Source organism: Geotrypetes seraphini, chromosome 10 (assembly GCF_902459505.1).
Source record: "Geotrypetes seraphini chromosome 10, aGeoSer1.1, whole genome shotgun sequence".
NCBI lineage: Eukaryota > Metazoa > Chordata > Amphibia > Gymnophiona > Dermophiidae > Geotrypetes > Geotrypetes seraphini.
Window position 1 is genome coordinate 10,324,980 of NC_047093.1, and position 19,085 is coordinate 10,344,064.

The following is a 19,085-nucleotide window of genomic DNA, read 5'->3' on the forward strand; positions in this document are numbered from 1 at the left end:
TGCTGTATAGAGGGGCCGACCCTGTCTAGTTAAGTGTGTGCGATCAGAGAATAAATCATTGGCCACTCTTCATTATTACATTACACTTCTCCCTCCGTATTCGCTGTGATAGGGGATTAACAGAACCGCAAATAACTTTTTCATATGTTATTCGCCGTTTTCTATTAAAAACCATCATGAATATAGCGAAACCGCGAATAACATGGTGGGAGACCTGGCCTGTTCCTGAAGGAGAGGCAAAAACACAGTGAAGAAAGTGCTGGGAATCAACGGTTTTCTCTGTAAATGCTTGGAATCAGCGATTTCTCTATGCAAGCTCATGTAATTTTGGGGGAGGAGCCAACAAGCTAAAAACCGTGAATAATCGAAATCGCGAATGCTGAAACCGCGAATACGGAAGGAGAAGTATAGTTTATTTTCTTCCGCCAATACCTTGCCATTCTAGGCGGATTACAAAAGGAAGAGATTCTGGTCATTATTACCGAGTGTCATCCCTCTGGGAGAAGGGGGACACCAGGAGGGGCCATTCTTCAGATCTTTGAGTACTAGGGATACAGATCAGGACCCAGGGGCTCACGTGGATTCTCACCAATGCCGTATTTCCAAGCCTGGCTTCTGAACTCATCTTCCTATCAATGCGTTGCAAAAGGATTTCAAGAAACTCGAAATGGAGGTTGGGGGGAGGAAGAGGATCCTTCTTTGAAAACCTACTTAGCACTGAATAGGAGACAGCCCTGTACTGCAAATACTTCGTGGGAGAAGAAACCAAGTGGAGCCTCCCACAATTTGCAAGCACTGCGCCACGCAACGCCATAGAGACATTCCGTTTTGAGCGTTTCCGTAAGTTCAGAGTATTTTGCGTTGCGTCATGAGCAAGGGAGGCTGTATACCGATGCCACGGAAACAAGGCCTCCCAAAATCTAGCAGGCCTCAACTCTGCTAATAGATTCTGGATTTATTTTGATTCCCTTCTCCATCCCCCCCTCCCCCCCCCCCCTCAATTCCACCATGACAGCTGTATTGCTAGCTGCTACAGTTCATTGAGCCTGATAATAGTCTGATAGGAGAGCAGTAAAAGGGAAAAGATATTGCACTGAGGGTCCAGATTAGGGAGTCCCATAGGCCAGATATGAGTAGAGAATGACATGGGGACAAATTTTTCCCCATCCCCGTGGGAACTCATTTTCCCGACCCGTCCCCGCGAGTTCTTTTCCTGTCCCTGCCCCATTCCTGTAAGCTCCGTCCTCTCCTGAACAAACCTCAAACACTTTAAAATCATAAGTGTTCAAGGCTTATGCAGTTAAGGCAGAGCTTACAGGAATGGGGCAGGGACAGGAACAGCGACAAAATTCACGGGGATGGGACGTGGAAATTGAGTTCCTACGGGGACTTACTCTAGATATGAGCTTTCAAGGCCACCTTAAATTTATTTGCTCAAGTTGGAGAGAAGGGAACAGTTGATTCCGTAGAATGGGGGCAACGAAGATGAAAACTGAGAAGCCAGTAGAGTCAAGATAGGGGGGGGCTGTACGGATCAGATGAGGGGAGATGAAGTAGGGGGTAAGCAAAGATGCTAAGTTGGGACAAAGAAGGTGGACAGTTGTGTTCGGAACTGCTTGGATGTCTTAATAATCCAGTTGGGAAGTTATGTGCATGTGGAAAACAGAAGGTACGAGTGGATCGGGGGCACCAAGTGTGAAATCCCAGATGGAGGACATTCGTGTTTTTCACATAGTTCAAGAGCTGAGAGAACACTGACCTTTCCACAGATTTGGAAAGAAAGGATATGTTTGAAAGAGGCTTGACGTGAGCAAGAATAGCAAGGTCGAGAGGCAGCTTCTTCAAAACGGGTGCGTTCCAATCAGTTAGTTGGAACCTCTCCCGTCAGAAGACTATGATTAAGCCCAAGAGAAAGTACGTTAATCCAATTGGAGGGAAGAAGATCAAGGGTGCAAGTAAGAGACTAAAGAGGGTCAAACGCAAGATCAGAAGAAAGAGACACCCAAGAAGAACCAATGTGGCCTTTTACTAAAACGCATGGAAAGCCCAGATAGAACACGGCCCCTTTAGGGCTCTAACATTGCACCTCAGAACAGTGGCGTAGCAAGGGGTGGTGGTGCCCCTCCCCCCACTCCTTCCACACACCCCACGCCATGCTCACGCCCTCCCCCCTCTTTAAATTTTCACCAGCGTGATAAGTTTCTCTGGCCTGCTGCCGACATTGCACAACGTTAGAATTACAGGGTTGTAAGTGACAATTTTCAGTATTTTTAACTCCGATGACTTCCGGGTTCTATCTAACATGTAGATGTTACAACACTCACAAGGATTTATTGCAAATTAACCGTTCCTTCATGTCATAAGAAATTACTTGGTTCTACGTACAGAAATCAGTCTATGCATGGGATTACAAGGTTCTAACTACGGTACAGTTAGAACCCTGTAATTCTAAGGTCGCGATTGGTGTTGGCTTTCCCTCTGATGTCACTTCCTACCCCCGTGACCAGGAAGTGATTTCAGAAGTGAGTCAGGCCAACACAAGCAGCAGGCCAGAGAAGTTGGCTCAACCTGGTGAAGAGGTATGTGGGAAGGGAGGGCGCGAACATGGTGTGAGGGGGGGGGCAGAGAGGTGCTGGTGCCCTCCACCAAGGCGGTGCCTGGGGCAGTCCACCCCCTCCCCTTACTATGCCACTGACTCAGCAATCTAATATTCTCATTAGTATACAGGAGCACTATTTTAAGTGGTGCTAAGTGTTTGCATGTTAATATTGCATTAGCCAGTTAGCATAAATAAGAACATAAGCAATGCCTCTGCTGGGTCAGACCTGAGGTCCATTGTGCCCAGCAGTCCACTCACGCGACGGCCCAACAGGTACAGGACCTGCGCAGTAATCCTCTATCTATACCCCTCTATTCCCTTCTCCAGCAGGAAATTGTCCAATCCTTTCTTGAACCCCAATACCGTACTCTGCCCTATAACGTCCTCTGGAAGCGCATTCCAGGTGTCCACCACACGTTGGGTAAAGAAGAACTTCCTAGCATTTGTTTTGAATCTGTCCCCTTTCAGCTTTTCCGAATGCTCTCTTGTTCTTTTATTTTCTGAAAGTTTGAAGAATCTGTCCCTCTCTACTCTCTCTATGCCCTTCATGATCTTGTAAGTCTCTATCATATCCCCTCTAAGTCTCCTCTTCTCCAGGGAAAAGAGTCCCAGTTTCTCCAATCTTTCTCTATCGATCTCTCTCTCTCTCTCTCTCTCTATTTCTCTCTGTCTCCTTTTCTCTCTCTCTTTCTGTCCCTCTTTACTCTCTCTATGCCCTTCATGATCTTGTAAGTCTCTATCATATCCCCTCTAAGTCTCCTTTTCTCCAGGGAAAAGAGACCCAGCTTCTCCAATCTTTCTCTATCTCTCTCTTTCTCTCTCTCCCTTTCTCTCTCTCTCTTTTTCTGTCCCTCTCTACTCTCTCTATGCCCTTCATGATCTTGTAAGTCTCTATCATATCCCCTCTAAGTCTCCACTTCTCCAGGGAAAAGAGACTCAGTTTCTCCAATCTTTCTCTCTCTCTCTCTATTTCTATTTCTCTCTGTCTGTCTTTCTGTCCCTCTCCACTCTCTCTATGCTCTTCATGATCTTGTTGTAAGTCTCTATCATATCCCCTCTAAGTCTCCTCTTCTCCAGGGAAAAGAGACCCAGTTTCTCAGCGTATGAAAGGTTTCCATCCCTTTTATCAGACGTGTTGCTCTCCTCTGAACCCTCTCTAGTAACGCCATGTCCTTCTTAAGGTACGGCGACCAATATTGGATGCAGTACTCCAGATGTGGACACACCATTGCCCGATACAACTCCAGGATAACTTCTTTCGTTCTGGTAGTAATACTCTTCTTGATTATACCTAGCATTATCCCAGGACAAGCAGGCATGATATTCTCACATGTGGGTGACGTCATCTACGGAGCCCCGATGCGGAAGCATTTTCAAGCAAACTTGATTGAAGATTTAAGTTTGCTCTGCTGCTCCACGCATGCGTGCCTTCCTGCTCCACTAGGGGGTGCATCCCCTCGTGGTCTCCAGTTCAAAATTTTCCGCGAGCCTAGAAGACGTGTTTTTCAGGCTGTGCCCCAACTGCCTTCTAGCACCGCGATTTTTTCTTGTTTTTTCACGATTAAGTCGCTGTGCGCGAATTCCTTACCTTTTTACTTGATTCCTGCTTCGTTTTCAACGACCCGGAGGCTTCCGGGTCCCCGTGGCCGCGTGGCTAATCGAGCCGCGGCTACTTTCGATTTAATGTCCCGGCCTTTGACCGGCTTTAAAAAGTGCACCCGGTGCGAGCGGCTTCTTTCTCTCACAGACCCGCATCGCCGGTGCATCCTTTGTCTGGGGGCGACTCATCCAACCGACTCCTGCCCCCAGTGCGCTATTTTCCAAAACCGGGCCCTCCGCCGAAGAAAAGCCCGCATGGCGGATCTCTTCACCCCGGACCAACCCTCCACTTCGGCCTCGAGGTCGGCCCTGGCCTCGGCCCCGGCCTTGACCTCGGCCCCGGAAACCTCGGCATCGCCTCGAGACTCGACCCCGAAGTCCTCGGGACAACAGAAAGCCTCGGCTCCGGGTAAGTCCCCTCTTCCCTCTTCAGGTTCTGTAACAGCGAAGAAGCCAGCCTCGGGGACAACGGCGACGCATGGCGGAAGCCCCATGCTTACAGCCCCGTCTAAGCCCTCCAAGCCTTCGGGCCGTGCCTCCACCACACGGGAATACTCTGATACGAGGTCGCCCCCGGTGGAGCGCACAGAGGCAGGGGACATGCCTTCGATGCTGTCCGTGCCCGTCTTCCAGGACCTACTCCGAGCGATGATCACGTCGGAGCTGTCCGCTGCAATGGCCCAGTTTCAATCGGCCTCGACCTCGAATGTGCCAGACCAACCTGAGCCTCACACCGAACAACCTCGAGGAAAGGTGCGCAATCCTCGCCGCATCCCATCCTCCTCGGACTCCTCGCCGAGACGCCCGAGACGTTCCCCCTCTGCGGACCGCCGAGGGGCAAAACGTCGGGCTAGAACGACAGAAACCTCGAACCGCCGTACCTCCAAGAAGGCCCGAGGTTCACCAACCCTACGAGGCCGTTCTCCCACACCTCGTACAGGACCACTAAGGGTGGCTGAGTTATCACTCTCCAACCCGCGTATCCTCCGAACTCCCCCTCGGACGCATTCTCCGAGGGAGTCCGGATCGAGGTCACCAATCCGACATCGATCGGTACCCCTAACCCCGGCATCGTCTCCGAGGGGCTCCTCGAGACGCCGAAGATCGACAACCCCGGAACACTCTCACAGTGCTTCCCCAACCTCGGAGCATGGATCAGAGCATGAACCTCGATACTCGAGGGAAGCCTCCTTATCCTTCTCCACCCGACGAAGGTCTCGTTCCCTGACCCCGCACGGGGCTCCGGGGACATCTCGCCCATCCTTCACTCGCTTTGTCCAAGACATGGGCCACGCATTGGACTTAGACCTCCAGTCCGACTCCAGATACTCTAAGGAGTACCTGGCGGAGCTGGATATGCCATCACTGCCCAGAGAGTCCCTTCGCTTACCACCTAACCCGGTACTCCAACAGGCCTTCTTCAGGAACCTGGAGACCCCCTACATGGTCACGGCCGTACCCTCCAAAATGGAGGCCAAGTACCGCACAGTACCTTATCCGGGATTCGAGCAACCACAGCTCTCCCACCAATCGCTGCTAGTGGAATCCTCCTTGAAAAAGGCTCACCCGTCCCGGGTCTCAGCAGCGGTACCCCCAGGCCGGGAAGGCCGAACCCTGGACAAGTTCGGCAGGAGACTATACCAAAACGCAATGATGGCCTCTAGGGTGCAAAGCTACACTTTCACCTTCACATCATACCTCAAACACCTCATTGGACTATTGAGAGCCTTTGAGACTGACCTACCGGCCTCCCGGCAGGAAACGTTCGGCCTGCTTTTAGAGTCCCTCTCCAACCTGCGCCTTCATCTATTCCACGCGGCCTACGATGGCTTCGAACTCTCCTCCAGAGAAGCAGCCTTCGCTATCGCCATGCGCCGACTAGCTTGGCTGCGCCTGGTCGACATGGACCCCAACTTACAGGACCGGTTAGCTAACCTCCCCTGCGTGGGAAAGGAATTGTTCGATGACACTATCGAGGCGGCGACAAAACGCCTCTCCGAACATGAACGCTCATTTGCCTCCCTTGTCCGGCAAAAGCCCAAACCGCCAGCGCCCAGGCCATACAGGGCCCCTCCGCGCCGCTACCCACAAAAGTCCACCCCTGCTTTCTCGCGGCCCCCACCCAGACGTCCGCAAGCCCATCACAGGGCCATGCCCAAGTCCCAACCGCCCGCGACCACCAAACCATCCCCGTCCTTTTGACGGGACACGCGGAAGGGGGCGGGCCCCCTCCGCCATAGTCCCAGGCCGCCTTCCCATCGGAGGTCGACTCAAAGCCTTTTACCCTCGCTGGGAACAACTCACGACGGACGCATGGGTCCTTGGCGTGATCTCATCAGGGTACTCTCTCAACTTTCGGGCCATTCCCCCGGACAACCCCCCAAGGAATTGCCCTCCCAACAGGACTCAGCTACCTCTACTCCTCTCCGAAGCTCGAGACCTGCTTCGCCTGAGAGCAGTGGAGAAGGTCCCCCCCGACCAACGGGGGAAGGGCTTCTACTCCCGTTACTTTCTGGTACCGAAAAAAACGGGAGACCTACGCCCAATACTAGACTTGAGACGCCTCAACAAATTCCTGGTATGGGAAAAGTTTCGGATGCTCTCACTACCAACACTCTATCCCCTGATTGACGAGGGCGACTGGCTCTGCTCCCTCGATCTCAAGGAGGCGTACACACATGTCCCAGTGCACCCCGCTCACCGCAAGTTTTTGCGTTTCCAAGTAGGGGACTGGCACCTACAATACCGAGTCCTCCCCTTCGGACTAGCATCATCACCTCGAGTCTTCACCAAGTGCCTCGTGGTGGTAGCAGCAACCTTACGCTCCCAGGGCCTCCAGGTATTCCCCTACCTGGACGACTGGCTAATCAAAGCCCCGTCCAAAGAAGGGGCTATCTCAGCGACCCAACAGACTATTACCTATCTACAAAGTCTGGGGTTCGAAATAAACTTCCCAAAATCTCAACTACGCCCCTCACAATCCCTACAGTTCATCGGGGCCACGCTGGACACGGTTCGCCTCCGTTCCTTCCTCCCCCCTCCGCGCCTGGAGGCGTTAGTAAGTCTGAGCCGAAGGATCTCTTGGCTGACCTCAGTATCAGCCCGACAGATGATGACCCTCCTGGGCCACATGGCCTCCACCGTCCATGTCACACCCTTCGCCCGCCTCCATCTGAGAACCCCTCAATGGACCCTGGCGTCTCAATGGCGTCAAGACCGGGACCCGATCGACCGCTCCGTGACAGTGACTCCTTCATTGCAACGATCGCTCCGCTGGTGGGCCGACTCTTCAAATCTTTCCAAAGGTTTGCTCTTCCTCACCCCACCCCACAGCAAGGTACTCACCACGGACTCGTCGGAGTACGCTTGGGGAGCCCATCTGGACGGCCTGCGCACCCAAGGAATGTGGTCAGCACAAGACCGCCGTTGCCACATCAACGTGCTAGAACTTCGGGCCATCTACCTCGCAGCAGTAGCCTTCCAACATCTGCTCCGCGACCGAGTGGTTCCCATCCGAACCGACAATCAAGTAGCGATGTACTACGTAAACAAACAAGGGGGCACAGGATCTTGGCCCCTTTGCCGGGAAGCCCTGCGCCTCTGGAAATGGGCAATCTCCAACAACACCTTCCTTCGGGCGGTGTACATACAAGGAGAACAAAACTGCCTGGCGGACAGACTCAGCCGCCTCCTCCAGCCACACGAGTGGTCACTACACTCTCAGGCCCTACGAGGAGTGTTCGAACGGTAGGGGACGCCTCAAATAGACCTGTTCGCGTCCCCTCACAATCACAAGCTGCCTCTCTTCTGCTCCCGGATATACTCCCCGGACCGGCTCGAAGCCGACGCCTTCCTCCTCGATTGGGAGGGAAGGTTCCTGTACGCGTTCCCGCCGTTCCCTCTGATACTGCGGACGCTTGTCCACCTGAAAACAGTACAAGCCACCCTGATCCTGATTGCCCCTCGCTGGCCACGCCAGCCGTGGTTTTCCCTTCTACTTCAACTCAGTGTCAGAGATCCACTGCCTCTGCCTCTGTTTCCCTCTCTACTGTCACAGGGTCAGGGTTCACTGTTACATCCCAATCTTCAATCTCTTCATCTGAATGCTTGGTTTCTCTCCCCCTGACTGCTCTCCCCGTGTCTCAATCAGTCAAGGAGATATTGGAGGCCTCTAGAAAAACCTCGACGAGAACCTGCTACTCCCAAAAGTGGACCAGATTCTCAACCTGATGCTCCTCCCACAGCCAGGACCCGGTGTCGGTCCCCGCCCCCCTGGTCCTTGACTATCTACTTCAACTATCTCATTCCGGCCTAAAGACCAACTCCATTCGAGTACACCTCAGTGCGATTGCGGCCTTTCATCAGCCCCTGGAAGGGAAAGCCCTCTCGCTCCATCCCTTAGTCACTCGCTTCATGAAGGGCCTGCTGAACGTCCACCCCCCTCTCAAACCTCCCCCCGTGGTTTGGGACCTTAACGTGGTTCTGGCTCAACTAATGAAACCTCCATTTGAGCCCCTAGACAAATGCCATCCAAAATTCCTCACTTGGAAGGTAATTTTCCTACTTGCACTCACGTCCGCACGGCGGGTTAGTGAGCTACAAGCTCTGGTAGCGGACCCACCCTTCACGGTATTCCATCACGACAAGGTGGTACTCCGCACCCATCCAAAGTTCCTACCTAAAGTAGTGTCTGATTTCCATCTCAATCAGTCCATTGTCTTACCTGTGTTTTTCCCCAAGCCCCACTCTCACCCCGGAGAAGTGGCGCTCCACACTCTTGACTGCAAAAGAGCGTTGGCCTTTTACCTCCAACGCACTCAGCCACACCGGAAAGTCCCACAACTGTTTTTGTCCTTCGACCCAAACCGGTTAGGTCACCCAGTTTCCAAACGCACCTTGTCCAACTGGTTGGCCGATTGCATCTCCTTTTGCTACGCTCAGGCTGGTCTCGCGCTGCATGGTCGAGTAACGGGACACAAAGTCCGAGCGATGGCAGCCTCCGTAGCCTTCCTCAGGTCAACACCTATTGAGGAAATCTGCAAGGCTGCCACATGGTCTTCGGTTCATACCTTCACCTCCCACTACTGTCTGGACTCCCTGTCCAGAAGCGATGGCTGGTTCGGCCAATCGGTGTTGCGAAATCTATTTGCTTAAATTGCCAACTTCCCTCCATCCCTCTTCAGTAAGCTTGGAGGTCACCCACATGTGAGAATATCATGCCTGCTTGTCCTGGGATAAAGCACAGTTACTTACCGTAACAGGTGTTATCCAGGGACAGCAGGCATATATTCTCACAACCCACCCACCTCCCCGAGGTTGGCTTCTTGGCTAGTTAAGTGAACTGGAGACCAAGAGGGGATGCACCCCCTAGTGGAGCAGGAAGGCACGCATGCGTGGAGCAGCAGAGCAAACTTAAATCTTCAATCAAGTTTGCTTGAAAATGCTTCCGCATCGGGGCTCCGTAGATGACGTCACCCACATGTGAGAATATATGCCTGCTGTCCCTGGATAACACCTGTTACGGTAAGTAACTGTGCTTTATATTTGCTCTCTTGGCGGCCGCTGCGCACTGTGCCGTCAACTTCATTGTCTTGTCCACTATTACCCCCAAGTCCTTTTCTTGGGTATTCTCACTCAATACCATCCCTCCCATCATATAGTTGTACCTCGGGTTTCTGCTTCCCACGAGTAATACTTTACATTTCTCTACGTTGAACTTCATCTGCTATCTTGTCGCCCATTCCCCTAGTTTGTTCAGGTCCCTTTGTAATTCTTCGCAGTCCTCTTTAGTCCGAGCTCCACTAAATAGTTTGGTGTCATTAATTATTATATGTCAGCTGATTACATCCCAACTCTCCACTCTTGACATGCCCCCTCTCAAAAATATATTTTTTAAATGTGCAGGTTAATGAAAAAAGGGAAACTATCACAAAATGCCTTAACACATTTGTATTGTTTACGGCCTTTAGTAAAAGGGCCCCCAAGTGAGGGAGAGAACAACGGCAACAGAGCCTGAGAATGTGATGGTGGAGTGGGGAAACAGACGGATGAGTCGGCAGAATGCAAGTTGGAAGAAGCAGGACTACATTTCCCACAATGCATTCACACTGGGTAGTCAGAAACGCCGGACTGGCCAAGCACTCTCCTCCCTTAAAGGAGTTACATCACATTCCTACTGCAATACTAAAAAGGCTCTGAGTTTTGAGAGCTGCCAAGTGACCAAATCCAGTTCAAGGAAGAAGACTTTTGGCCCGCCCTGCTTTTTGACTTCATTTCCTAGTACACACTTCTAGCTTTATTTTAAATCAGTGGTGCATTTACCAGCCTGAGATAAGGGTTGTCAGAAATGAAGGACTGGCCAAGATCCTTCTTCTCAAGCCAGTGGCATAGCCAGGACTGATTTTTGGGTGGGGCCTGAAGTTAACTTGGGTAGGTAGATGCTAGGGGTTACTGTGTGTGTGTTGGTTGTGTTCGTGTGTGTATGTAGGGGGAGGTGTTAGTGTGGGTTTGGATGTTGTGTGTGGATGGGGGGGGTGTTGGTTGTGTTGGGGTGTGTGTGTGCTTTGTATTTGGATGGGCGGGGGGTGTGGGTGTTGATGTATGTATTGGTATGGATATTTGTGTGTGTGTTGTGGGTGGGTGTGTTGGGGTGAGTGTGTGTTTTGTTGGATGTGTGTTGGGGTGTGTGGGTGTTGATGTGTGTGTTGGTGTGTGTGTTTGTGTGGGGGGTGTTGGGGTGGGGGAAGGTGTGTTGTGTGTGGATGGGTGTTTGTGTTGGTGTGTGTGTGTGGCAAATGTAACTTGATCCATATTAATTTTAAACATCCTGAGAACCTGACGGCCTGGGTGTATCCCAAAGACTGAGCCAGGTTACTTGGCAGTTCTGCTGGCTGTGTACACTTCAGTAGGTACCAGGAGGAGGCTGACTAATACCCAGTACCAGATCCATGGTACTGATTCACTCAGGGGAAGGAGATCTGGGAATTTTGCCTGGGTTTTGTCTTTGCCAGTTCCATGATGTAATTCAAAGCCAGAAAACTGTTCTCTTCTCCTTGACTGAATGTCTCTGAGAAGCTGTTCATCGCTGAAATGCTTTTCCTTGCCGGCCCAGTTTCCCCATGAATGGGCTCCATTGTTCGGTCCCCTTTCAGGGACAAGAGGTTTCAGTCAAGGGAGCAGAAAGAAGGCAGCGGTGAAATGCCTGTTTTAAAGGTGGTCTTCCACGGCTTGGAATTCAGAACATCAGATTTTTCGAAAGGTGGCTTCATAGGCTCTGCCTTTCTCACCAGCTCTTTTCATGGCCCAGAGAATATACTTCTTTCTTCCTTTGTCAGAGCTTCCTCTGTTGTCCCCCTGACAAAGCTGAAGAGGTGTGTGGGGTTTGGCTCTTCCTTACCTTTCTTGGCTCTCCTCACTCCTTCCCTTTCTGTTTATCTGCCTCACTTTCTTACAGAGAGACGTTCTCTCTTTTTTAAGCTGAAATTCCAGTTTTAATCTCCTCCCAAACTTTCCCTACTCCAGAGCATTTCCCATTCTGTGCATCTTGTCTCCCTCCACTCTTTCACTCTCCATTCCCATTATCTGCCTCCTGAAAACTTCCAAACTGGGGTGATGGCATTAAAGAAGGATACTCTTCCCTCATAGAATCTCATAGAAAATAATACTGTATTCTTTTAAAACACTGTCGTCAAAAGCCAGAATTTAGAAACAAACTACTTATCCCTTATACCGTATTTCCCCATGTATAGGCCGCCGCCTATACATGGGTTTTACAAATTTATGCAGTGAGTGCGGATTGCTTAAATGGGGCGGCTTATCTAAAGACATTAAAACTCCATTAGAGGAGTACCGTAATCGAACTTCCCCCTTAAATACCTGAGCAAACTGTGGACCCTGGTGAAGGCGCGGACCCAACAAATTCACCACTTGGAAGGTTGGTGCCAGCCATGGAGCTTAGGCCCAGACTCCTCTGTGTGTGCCGAAGACATCTCCACTGGCAGGTGCTGCCTCTTCCAATCACGCTGTGCGGGGCAGGAGCGATATTTGCGATCTCAAGTCTCACCTCGCCCTGCTTCCTGAATGGCTGCCCTGGCAAGAACTGACAGCAGCCAATCAGGAAGCAGTGCAGGGCGAGCCTTGAGATCACAAACGTCGCTCCTGCCCTGCACAGCGTGATTGGAGGAGGCAGCCGTCCAGGAGGTATTTACTGGCAGGGAGGTTGGCGAGGGAGGATGATGTATAGGCCGTTCCATTGTGTAGGCCGATGTAGGTTTATAAACTCTTAGATAAGCCACGGCTAGTACCATGGGGCGGCTTATCTAAGAGTTTTTAAACCTACATCAGCATTTCCGGCGGCCTATACATGGGGAAATAGGGTATGTCTTGCCATTCACTTGGGTCTGTCGACCAACACTTGCTGTCTGTCCCGTCTTTGAAAATAATAAGTACGTGACGTCAAAACATCTTCCCCGTTGTTGCGCCCCAACTTTGGAATGCCTTGCCGTTACACTTAAGAGAAGGAAAAAAGCCTTGACCGTTTCAACAGCAGCTTGAAGTGTGTTTTTTTTTTTTAATTTAAGGGCGCCTATAATCTATAATTCGTTATTGACTGACACTTCATTTCTCCTCAGCCAATCCCCTCCAAATTGTTCTTCTCTTAAATGTTACCTTTTCTTTAAAGATTGCATTTTCCATCCTTTCCTCTTGTTCAAGTTAGTCAATGGGGTGTTTTTTTGTTTTTTTTATTTATTGTGTTTAAATCTGTATGGTACCCAATTTTAATTGAATTGTACCTCGTTTAGGAAACCAGATAAGTGATTGTATCAAATTTTAATAAAAACTTGAAACTTGAATCATGGCACCTGGCAGCAAAACGCTACCATTCCCCTAGTAATACAATCAACCACCTGAAAAGGCTAATAGTTTATTTATTCATTCAATTTTCTATACCGTTCTCCCAGAAGAGCTCAGAACGGTTTACATGAATTTATTCAGGTACTGAAGCATTTTCCCTGTCTGTCCCGATGGGCTGACAATCTATCTAATGCACCTGGGGCAGTGGGGGGATTAAGTGACTTTCCCAGGGTCACAAGGAGCAGTGTGGGATTGAACCCACAACCTCAGGGTGCTGAGGCTGTAGCTTTAACCACTGCACCACTCTAGAAATCAAAATGTAGCAAAAGTGAGCCAAGTAAAGGACAATCCAGCCATTGTGACATCACTAATGAGGTTGGTTAGCTCTTATTGGTGGAATGAGGCATTATGACATCACAATACCTGTTCTGGTTATCAGAAGCTGAAACTTTTCACACTATTTATTCAGTTTTTTATACCGTTCTCCCAGAATAGTTTACATGAATTTATTCAGGTACTCAAGCATTTTCCTGTCTGTTCCGGTGGGCTCACAATCTATCTAATGCACCTGGGGCAATGGGGGGATTAAGTGACTTGCCCAGGGTCACAAGGAGCAGCATGGGGATTGAACCCACAACCTCAGGGTGCTCAGGCTATAGCTTTAACCACTGCGCCACTCTAGAAATCAAAATGTACTAAAAGTGAGCTGAGTCTAGGATAATCAAGCCATTGTGACATCACTGATGAGGTTGGCTCTTATTGGTGGAATGAGGCATTATGACATCACAATACCTGTTCTGGTTATCAGAAGCTGAAACTTTTCACACTATTTATTCAGTTTTCTATACTGTTCTCTCAGGGGAGCTCAGAACGGTTTACATGAATTTATTCAGATACTCAACCATTTTTCCCTGTCTGTCCTGGTGGGCTCACAATCTATCTAATGTACCTGGGGCAATGGGGGGATTAAGTGACTTACCCAGGGTCACAAGGAGCAGCATGGGGTTTGAACTCACAACTTCAGAGTGCTGAGGTTGTAGCTTTAACCACTGTGCCACACACTCCCCTCCATGGAAGGTTGCTGCTTCCACATCAGAGTTCCTCTTAGGTAGGAGATATCTTCTTATGTGGTCCAAACTGTTACCATTTTATCACCGATGCACTCTAGAAGTTCCCTTAATTCAGTGCATTTCGCTAAGAGATCTAGATATGCTCTTGCTTTGTCCAAGGAGAATTCAGACAGAGGAATGTGGGCTTTAGCTGATGCCAAGTTCTCCAGTTGCAAGCTGGAGATTTTGGGCAGCCCTTGCTCAGAACTTACATTTTCAATATAAAAATTCATTTCCTATACAAAATTTATTTTTTTCCCTTTCCCTATGTCATTATCTTAATTGTTCTCTCTTTCTCTTAAATTGTATTTCTCCCCACATCCTGTTGTTCCATGGAAGTAATGTTATGTCATTAAAGGTTTGTTAACTGGACCCCTTTTTAAATTTTAATGTTCAATAATTTTTATTGAGTTTTAAAAATAAAATATACATAACAAAAATCTTACAAAGAATATCATCTCAACTCAGTTAATACATTGTAGATATATATTGTATATCATATATTATATTGTAAAATGCTTAGAATTTATGATTAGTGTTTTATCACATTTTTAATACACTTGAAACTTGACATGCCAAAGCCGTGTGGGATTTGCAGCTCCTGATCGCGCATCAGTACTACGAGTCTCATAAAGCCCTAGAATGGGGTGGTCAGAAAATCAGGACCGTCCCAAAATTTCCAGTCTGAAACAAGGTAATTTGGCATCTCCGTTGCAGGGAAGGGCGAAGGAGTCATGTGGGACCTGGTCATCTCAGTTGCTGGTCATCAGCTTTTGTTCAGATAGAAAAGTTGACCTTCCACAGTACCCAATGTACAGAACTGTGGCCTCGGTGGCGTGGGGGGGACGGCAGTCTGTCCTCCTCTCCGCCCTCTTCCCGACCCCCCTGCCGCATGCATGCGCCCCTTCCCTTGTACCTCTTTAATTTTCCCCGCATGACCAGTATTATGAACTTGCTGCCCGTGTTGGCGTCGCTTCTCTCTGACGTCACTTCCGGGCCCCGCAACTTAAGAACTGACGTCAGGGGGGATAGCCGACACGACGCGGGCAGCAAGCTCATAATACTGGTCGCGCAGGGAAAATTAAAAAGGTACGGGGGAAGGGAAGGAGCTGGAGGTGGAGAAGAGGCACCACCATCCCGGGTGGACTGGCGATATCGTGGTCTATATTCTCTCTGTGTCTGTAATATGTCAATCTAGCGTTAAAACCTCTCTCTCTTTCCAACCACAGGGAAGTGACAGTGAATACGAAATGGATCAGGAGCGTCAGAAGACCCACTCGTTCGTCAACCACTACATCAGTGACCCAACTTATTACAACTCCTGGCGCCGCCAACAGAAGGGCATCTCGCGGGCGCAAGCTTACAACTACACTGAGAGCGACTCTGGCGAGCCAGACCTTTGCCACTTGTCCAACAGCAATAGCACCCAGCAGGGCAGTCTTTTCCGGCCCAAGGCCAGCCGGACTCCTACGCCTCAACAGCCCTCAAACCCCCCCAGCCAGCAAAGCACTCTCTATAGGCCCCCCAGCAGTTTGTGCCCTGCACCCCGGGCCCCTGTGGCTGGATTTTCATCATTTGTTTGATATTAAACATTTTATGTGGAATTTATTTTTTAAGGGGTGTGAACCGAAATTGTCAAGAGTTCAAAGGAGACAATCAGTAGATACGAATTCCTTTTGCTGCTTCAGAGGTTGCACAGTAATAAGCGAAAGTTACAAACGTTTACATAATATTGATATTTGCGCTTAAGAAAAAGGAAATATGAAATAGATTAACTATGGAAGCATTAGAGGAACCTTCTCTCGAAAGGGAAGGGCTCCTGTGCAGATCCAACACGATGACAGCGAGAATGTTTGCAAGGAAAGCAAAGTGACAACACCCACAGAAAAGGAACAGACCTTTCTTTAAGAAGCAGAATCGTTTGGCCAAAGCTTTTTTTTTTATTATTATTATTTCCAGGTAAAGGGACTTTATTTGCGGATGAGTGGTCCATGCGCAGTAAACGCAGACCAGAGGAAAGGAACCAGGAAAATGTGACTAAGGTGGAACAGCGGTAAGGATGAGAACAGTTCGTTGTATGACGTGCAAAATATCATTAGTGGGACTCAAAGACGTTCTCCACCTGCCATTGAGTTCCCGAAAGTGGCATCCCGCGTTGCCCACACCAAAGAAGGATTAGGAAAAGAGAGACCATGAACGGGTGGGGAATGCTGGTTTCCTTTCCGCCTCTCCGAATCCACCAGGCACTGTCAGTACTGAAGAGATTGCTTCTATTACGTGTCACAAAACAGGGAACAGAAAATAAAGCGGGGGTCCTGGTCCCAATGTGTCATTTTCTTGGTAGTGAAAAGGGGCCGAGAGGACAGAGCCTTGGTTAAGGTCACGCCATGGGGTCACAAAACAGCAAGTCAGGTGGAGTGCCTGGGTAGAGCGGGGTTCTTCCAGTTGAAGGATATGGGTGGACTGTAGGGGAACGTAGGACCATGAAAAAAGAGTCATTACTGGGCAAATCAATAGGAGCTAAAGAGTGGTGGCTGACCCTGCTGAAGGAAGACAGAAAGATGACCAGCACTGGGTGGATCTTAAATGTTGGACCTGTGGTGAATGAGACATTAAGATCAGAGTGGTCCATTGGCGCATCCAGTCATGCCGTGGCAACCCACTTGGAGCCTCTCCGTTTAGACAGAGCTCTTTCAAGGGCTGTGTGAGCAATGCGGGTACGCAGGGCACAGAGATGAAAACTTGTTCCCCGGTCCACTCTTTCTTCTCATTGGTGGTTTTGAAATGGATGAGCCAGGGAGTGCCGGTGGGCTCGTCACGCTGGGCACAGCTGTAGCGCAGCATGGTCCCGGTTGGAGGCGCTCTCTCCTTTGCACCCAAGTATAAAAAAGATGGATTTTTACCTACAAAGCAGACTTTATTTTGTTATACATTACTGGAAGGAACACGATACAAGTACGATTTTGATTTTTCAGCATAACAAAACCCACAGTGCCTGCTTGCTTATTCAGTTCTGAAACCTGAAATGGCATCTTATGCTAGACAGAGACAACTTCGCACCCATCCGTTTCAGTCTCTCGGGAGTCCCTTTCACAGCTGGTTAGAGGAATCGTGGTGCAGAACTGGATTCCGGAAGCAGGAGAGACGCTCGGGGTATCCTGCCAGTTTTTCCGCAGAGGAGAGGGTAAAAGGCAGGCTTGCCGTGTCTCCTAGTGGAGGAGTAACTCAGCCCCTCACTAACAAAAAAATGTGCTCAGTTTCTCAAGTGGTGCTGATATAATCACAGGCCTGTGGCAATTGCATTAAAACAAATGTAGATTTTCAAAATTCACGAGCATTGTTTGCACATGGTCATAACAGAACTGTACCCTGTTAGAATATTTCTTGTGTCTTGAGTCCAAATAACCAAATAGCTGTACTGTTCTCGGTGATGACTGAATTCCCCGTTGTCTGAAGATGTCTCAGGCACGCGTGCCTGGTTGCAGAAATGTTAGCATGACCTGCAGATAATCCTTGAATGTAGTAACTTAAGTGTTGACTGTACTTCGGAACTAGTCCAGGCACAGTTCTGGGAGTGGTACATAAAATTGATATTGTGGTGTTGTGGCCGACGGAAAGTGCACATATCCAGGTAGGAAAAACAAAAAAGGAAGACCCAAATTTCCACAGGAAAAAGAGCAATCCCAACACAAAAGAACTGTTGAAACCCCAACGCTCTTGACGTTCCTTTTATTTCTTGCAAAAATCTTCAAACATATTCAAAAAAGTTATCCCCGTTGATTACAGTGATGTTCGGACCCGACACGGGCCGTGTTTCGGCATGCAAGCCTTCCTCAAGGGTCCAAGAGGATGTGTTGTCAAAATATGCGAATGTGGAACGAATGACTCAACTCTTGAAGAAACTAATCGATGTGAAGTCTGAAGCCGAAGAAGCGGCGAAAATACAAAGTTGAACTGGGTGTCAGGTCAAAAGCGCGCCGGGACAAAGGCGCGCGCAGACAATTGAGCGCAGCGCGGAAGTGCGTGCCGCAGAAAATTACTGTTTTTAGGGCTCCGACGGGGGTGTGTGGGGGGGGAACCCCCCCACTTTACTTAATAGAGATTGCGCCGCGTTGTGGGGGGTTTGGGGGGTTGTAACCCCCCAAATTTTACTGAAAACTTCACTTTTTCCCTGTTTTTAGGGAAAAAGTTAAGTTTACAGTAAAATGTGGAGAGTTACAACCCCCAAACCCCCCATAACGCCGGCGCGATCTCTATTAAGTAAACTGGGGGGGCTCCCCAACAAAAACCCCCGTCGGAGTCCCTAAAAAGTGTAATTTTCTTTGGCGCGCGCCTCCGTCTTCCACTCAGTTGTCGGCGCGCGCCTTTGTCTTTCGCAGGGTTGTCTATGAACCGTTGAACTGTAATCAATGCGGATAGCTTTTTTGAATATGTGTGAAGATTATTGCAAGAAATAAAAGGAAAGTCAAGGACATTGTGGTTTCCACAGTTCTTTTGTGTTTGGGTTCCACATGTTCCCCCACCCCTGCTGTGTCTGAAGCCAGTCCTGCTTGGAAGAGTATGAGTAAAACCGGCCAATGCACAGACGCACCTAAAAAAAGTGGAGTCTCAGTTTTACAAAATGCCTTCTGATAGCAGCCCGAGAGGGAGTTCATAAGGATCTAAACTAGTGTTGCACCAAATATTTGCACTTGATTTGGGCCCAGAATATTTTATTCATGTTCAACCAAATAGTGACTTTGCAGGACCTGTTTTACAAAGCCACGCTAACAGCTGCCATGCGTCAACAGCCCCGAAGCCCTTTAAATCTCTATGGGCTTCGGGGCTGTTACCGCACTGCAGCCGCTAGCGAGGCTTTGTAAAACAGGCCCTTAAATTTGAATACGAATAATCAGGAGCTCTATCGAGCTAATTCATACTGAAAT

General features: G+C 49.3%; 1 protein-coding gene across 4 annotated transcripts in view; it reads left to right on the plus strand.

Annotated features, from left to right (window-relative positions):
- SDK2 (sidekick cell adhesion molecule 2) overlaps window positions 1-18,216 on the plus strand; it is a 635,450-nt gene extending 617,234 nt beyond the window's left edge. For 2 of the 4 annotated variants that reach the window (XM_033961161.1, XM_033961163.1), the window contains one exon: window positions 15,390-18,216. In XM_033961161.1, coding sequence (XP_033817052.1) covers window positions 15,390-15,909 — 520 coding nt within the window. In that variant the 3' untranslated portion in view covers window positions 15,910-18,216. The remainder of the gene's footprint in view (window positions 1-15,389) is intronic. The other 2 variants (XM_033961162.1, XM_033961164.1) reach the window with 1 other exon arrangement.
- Window positions 18,217-19,085: the final 869 nt, after the last annotated feature.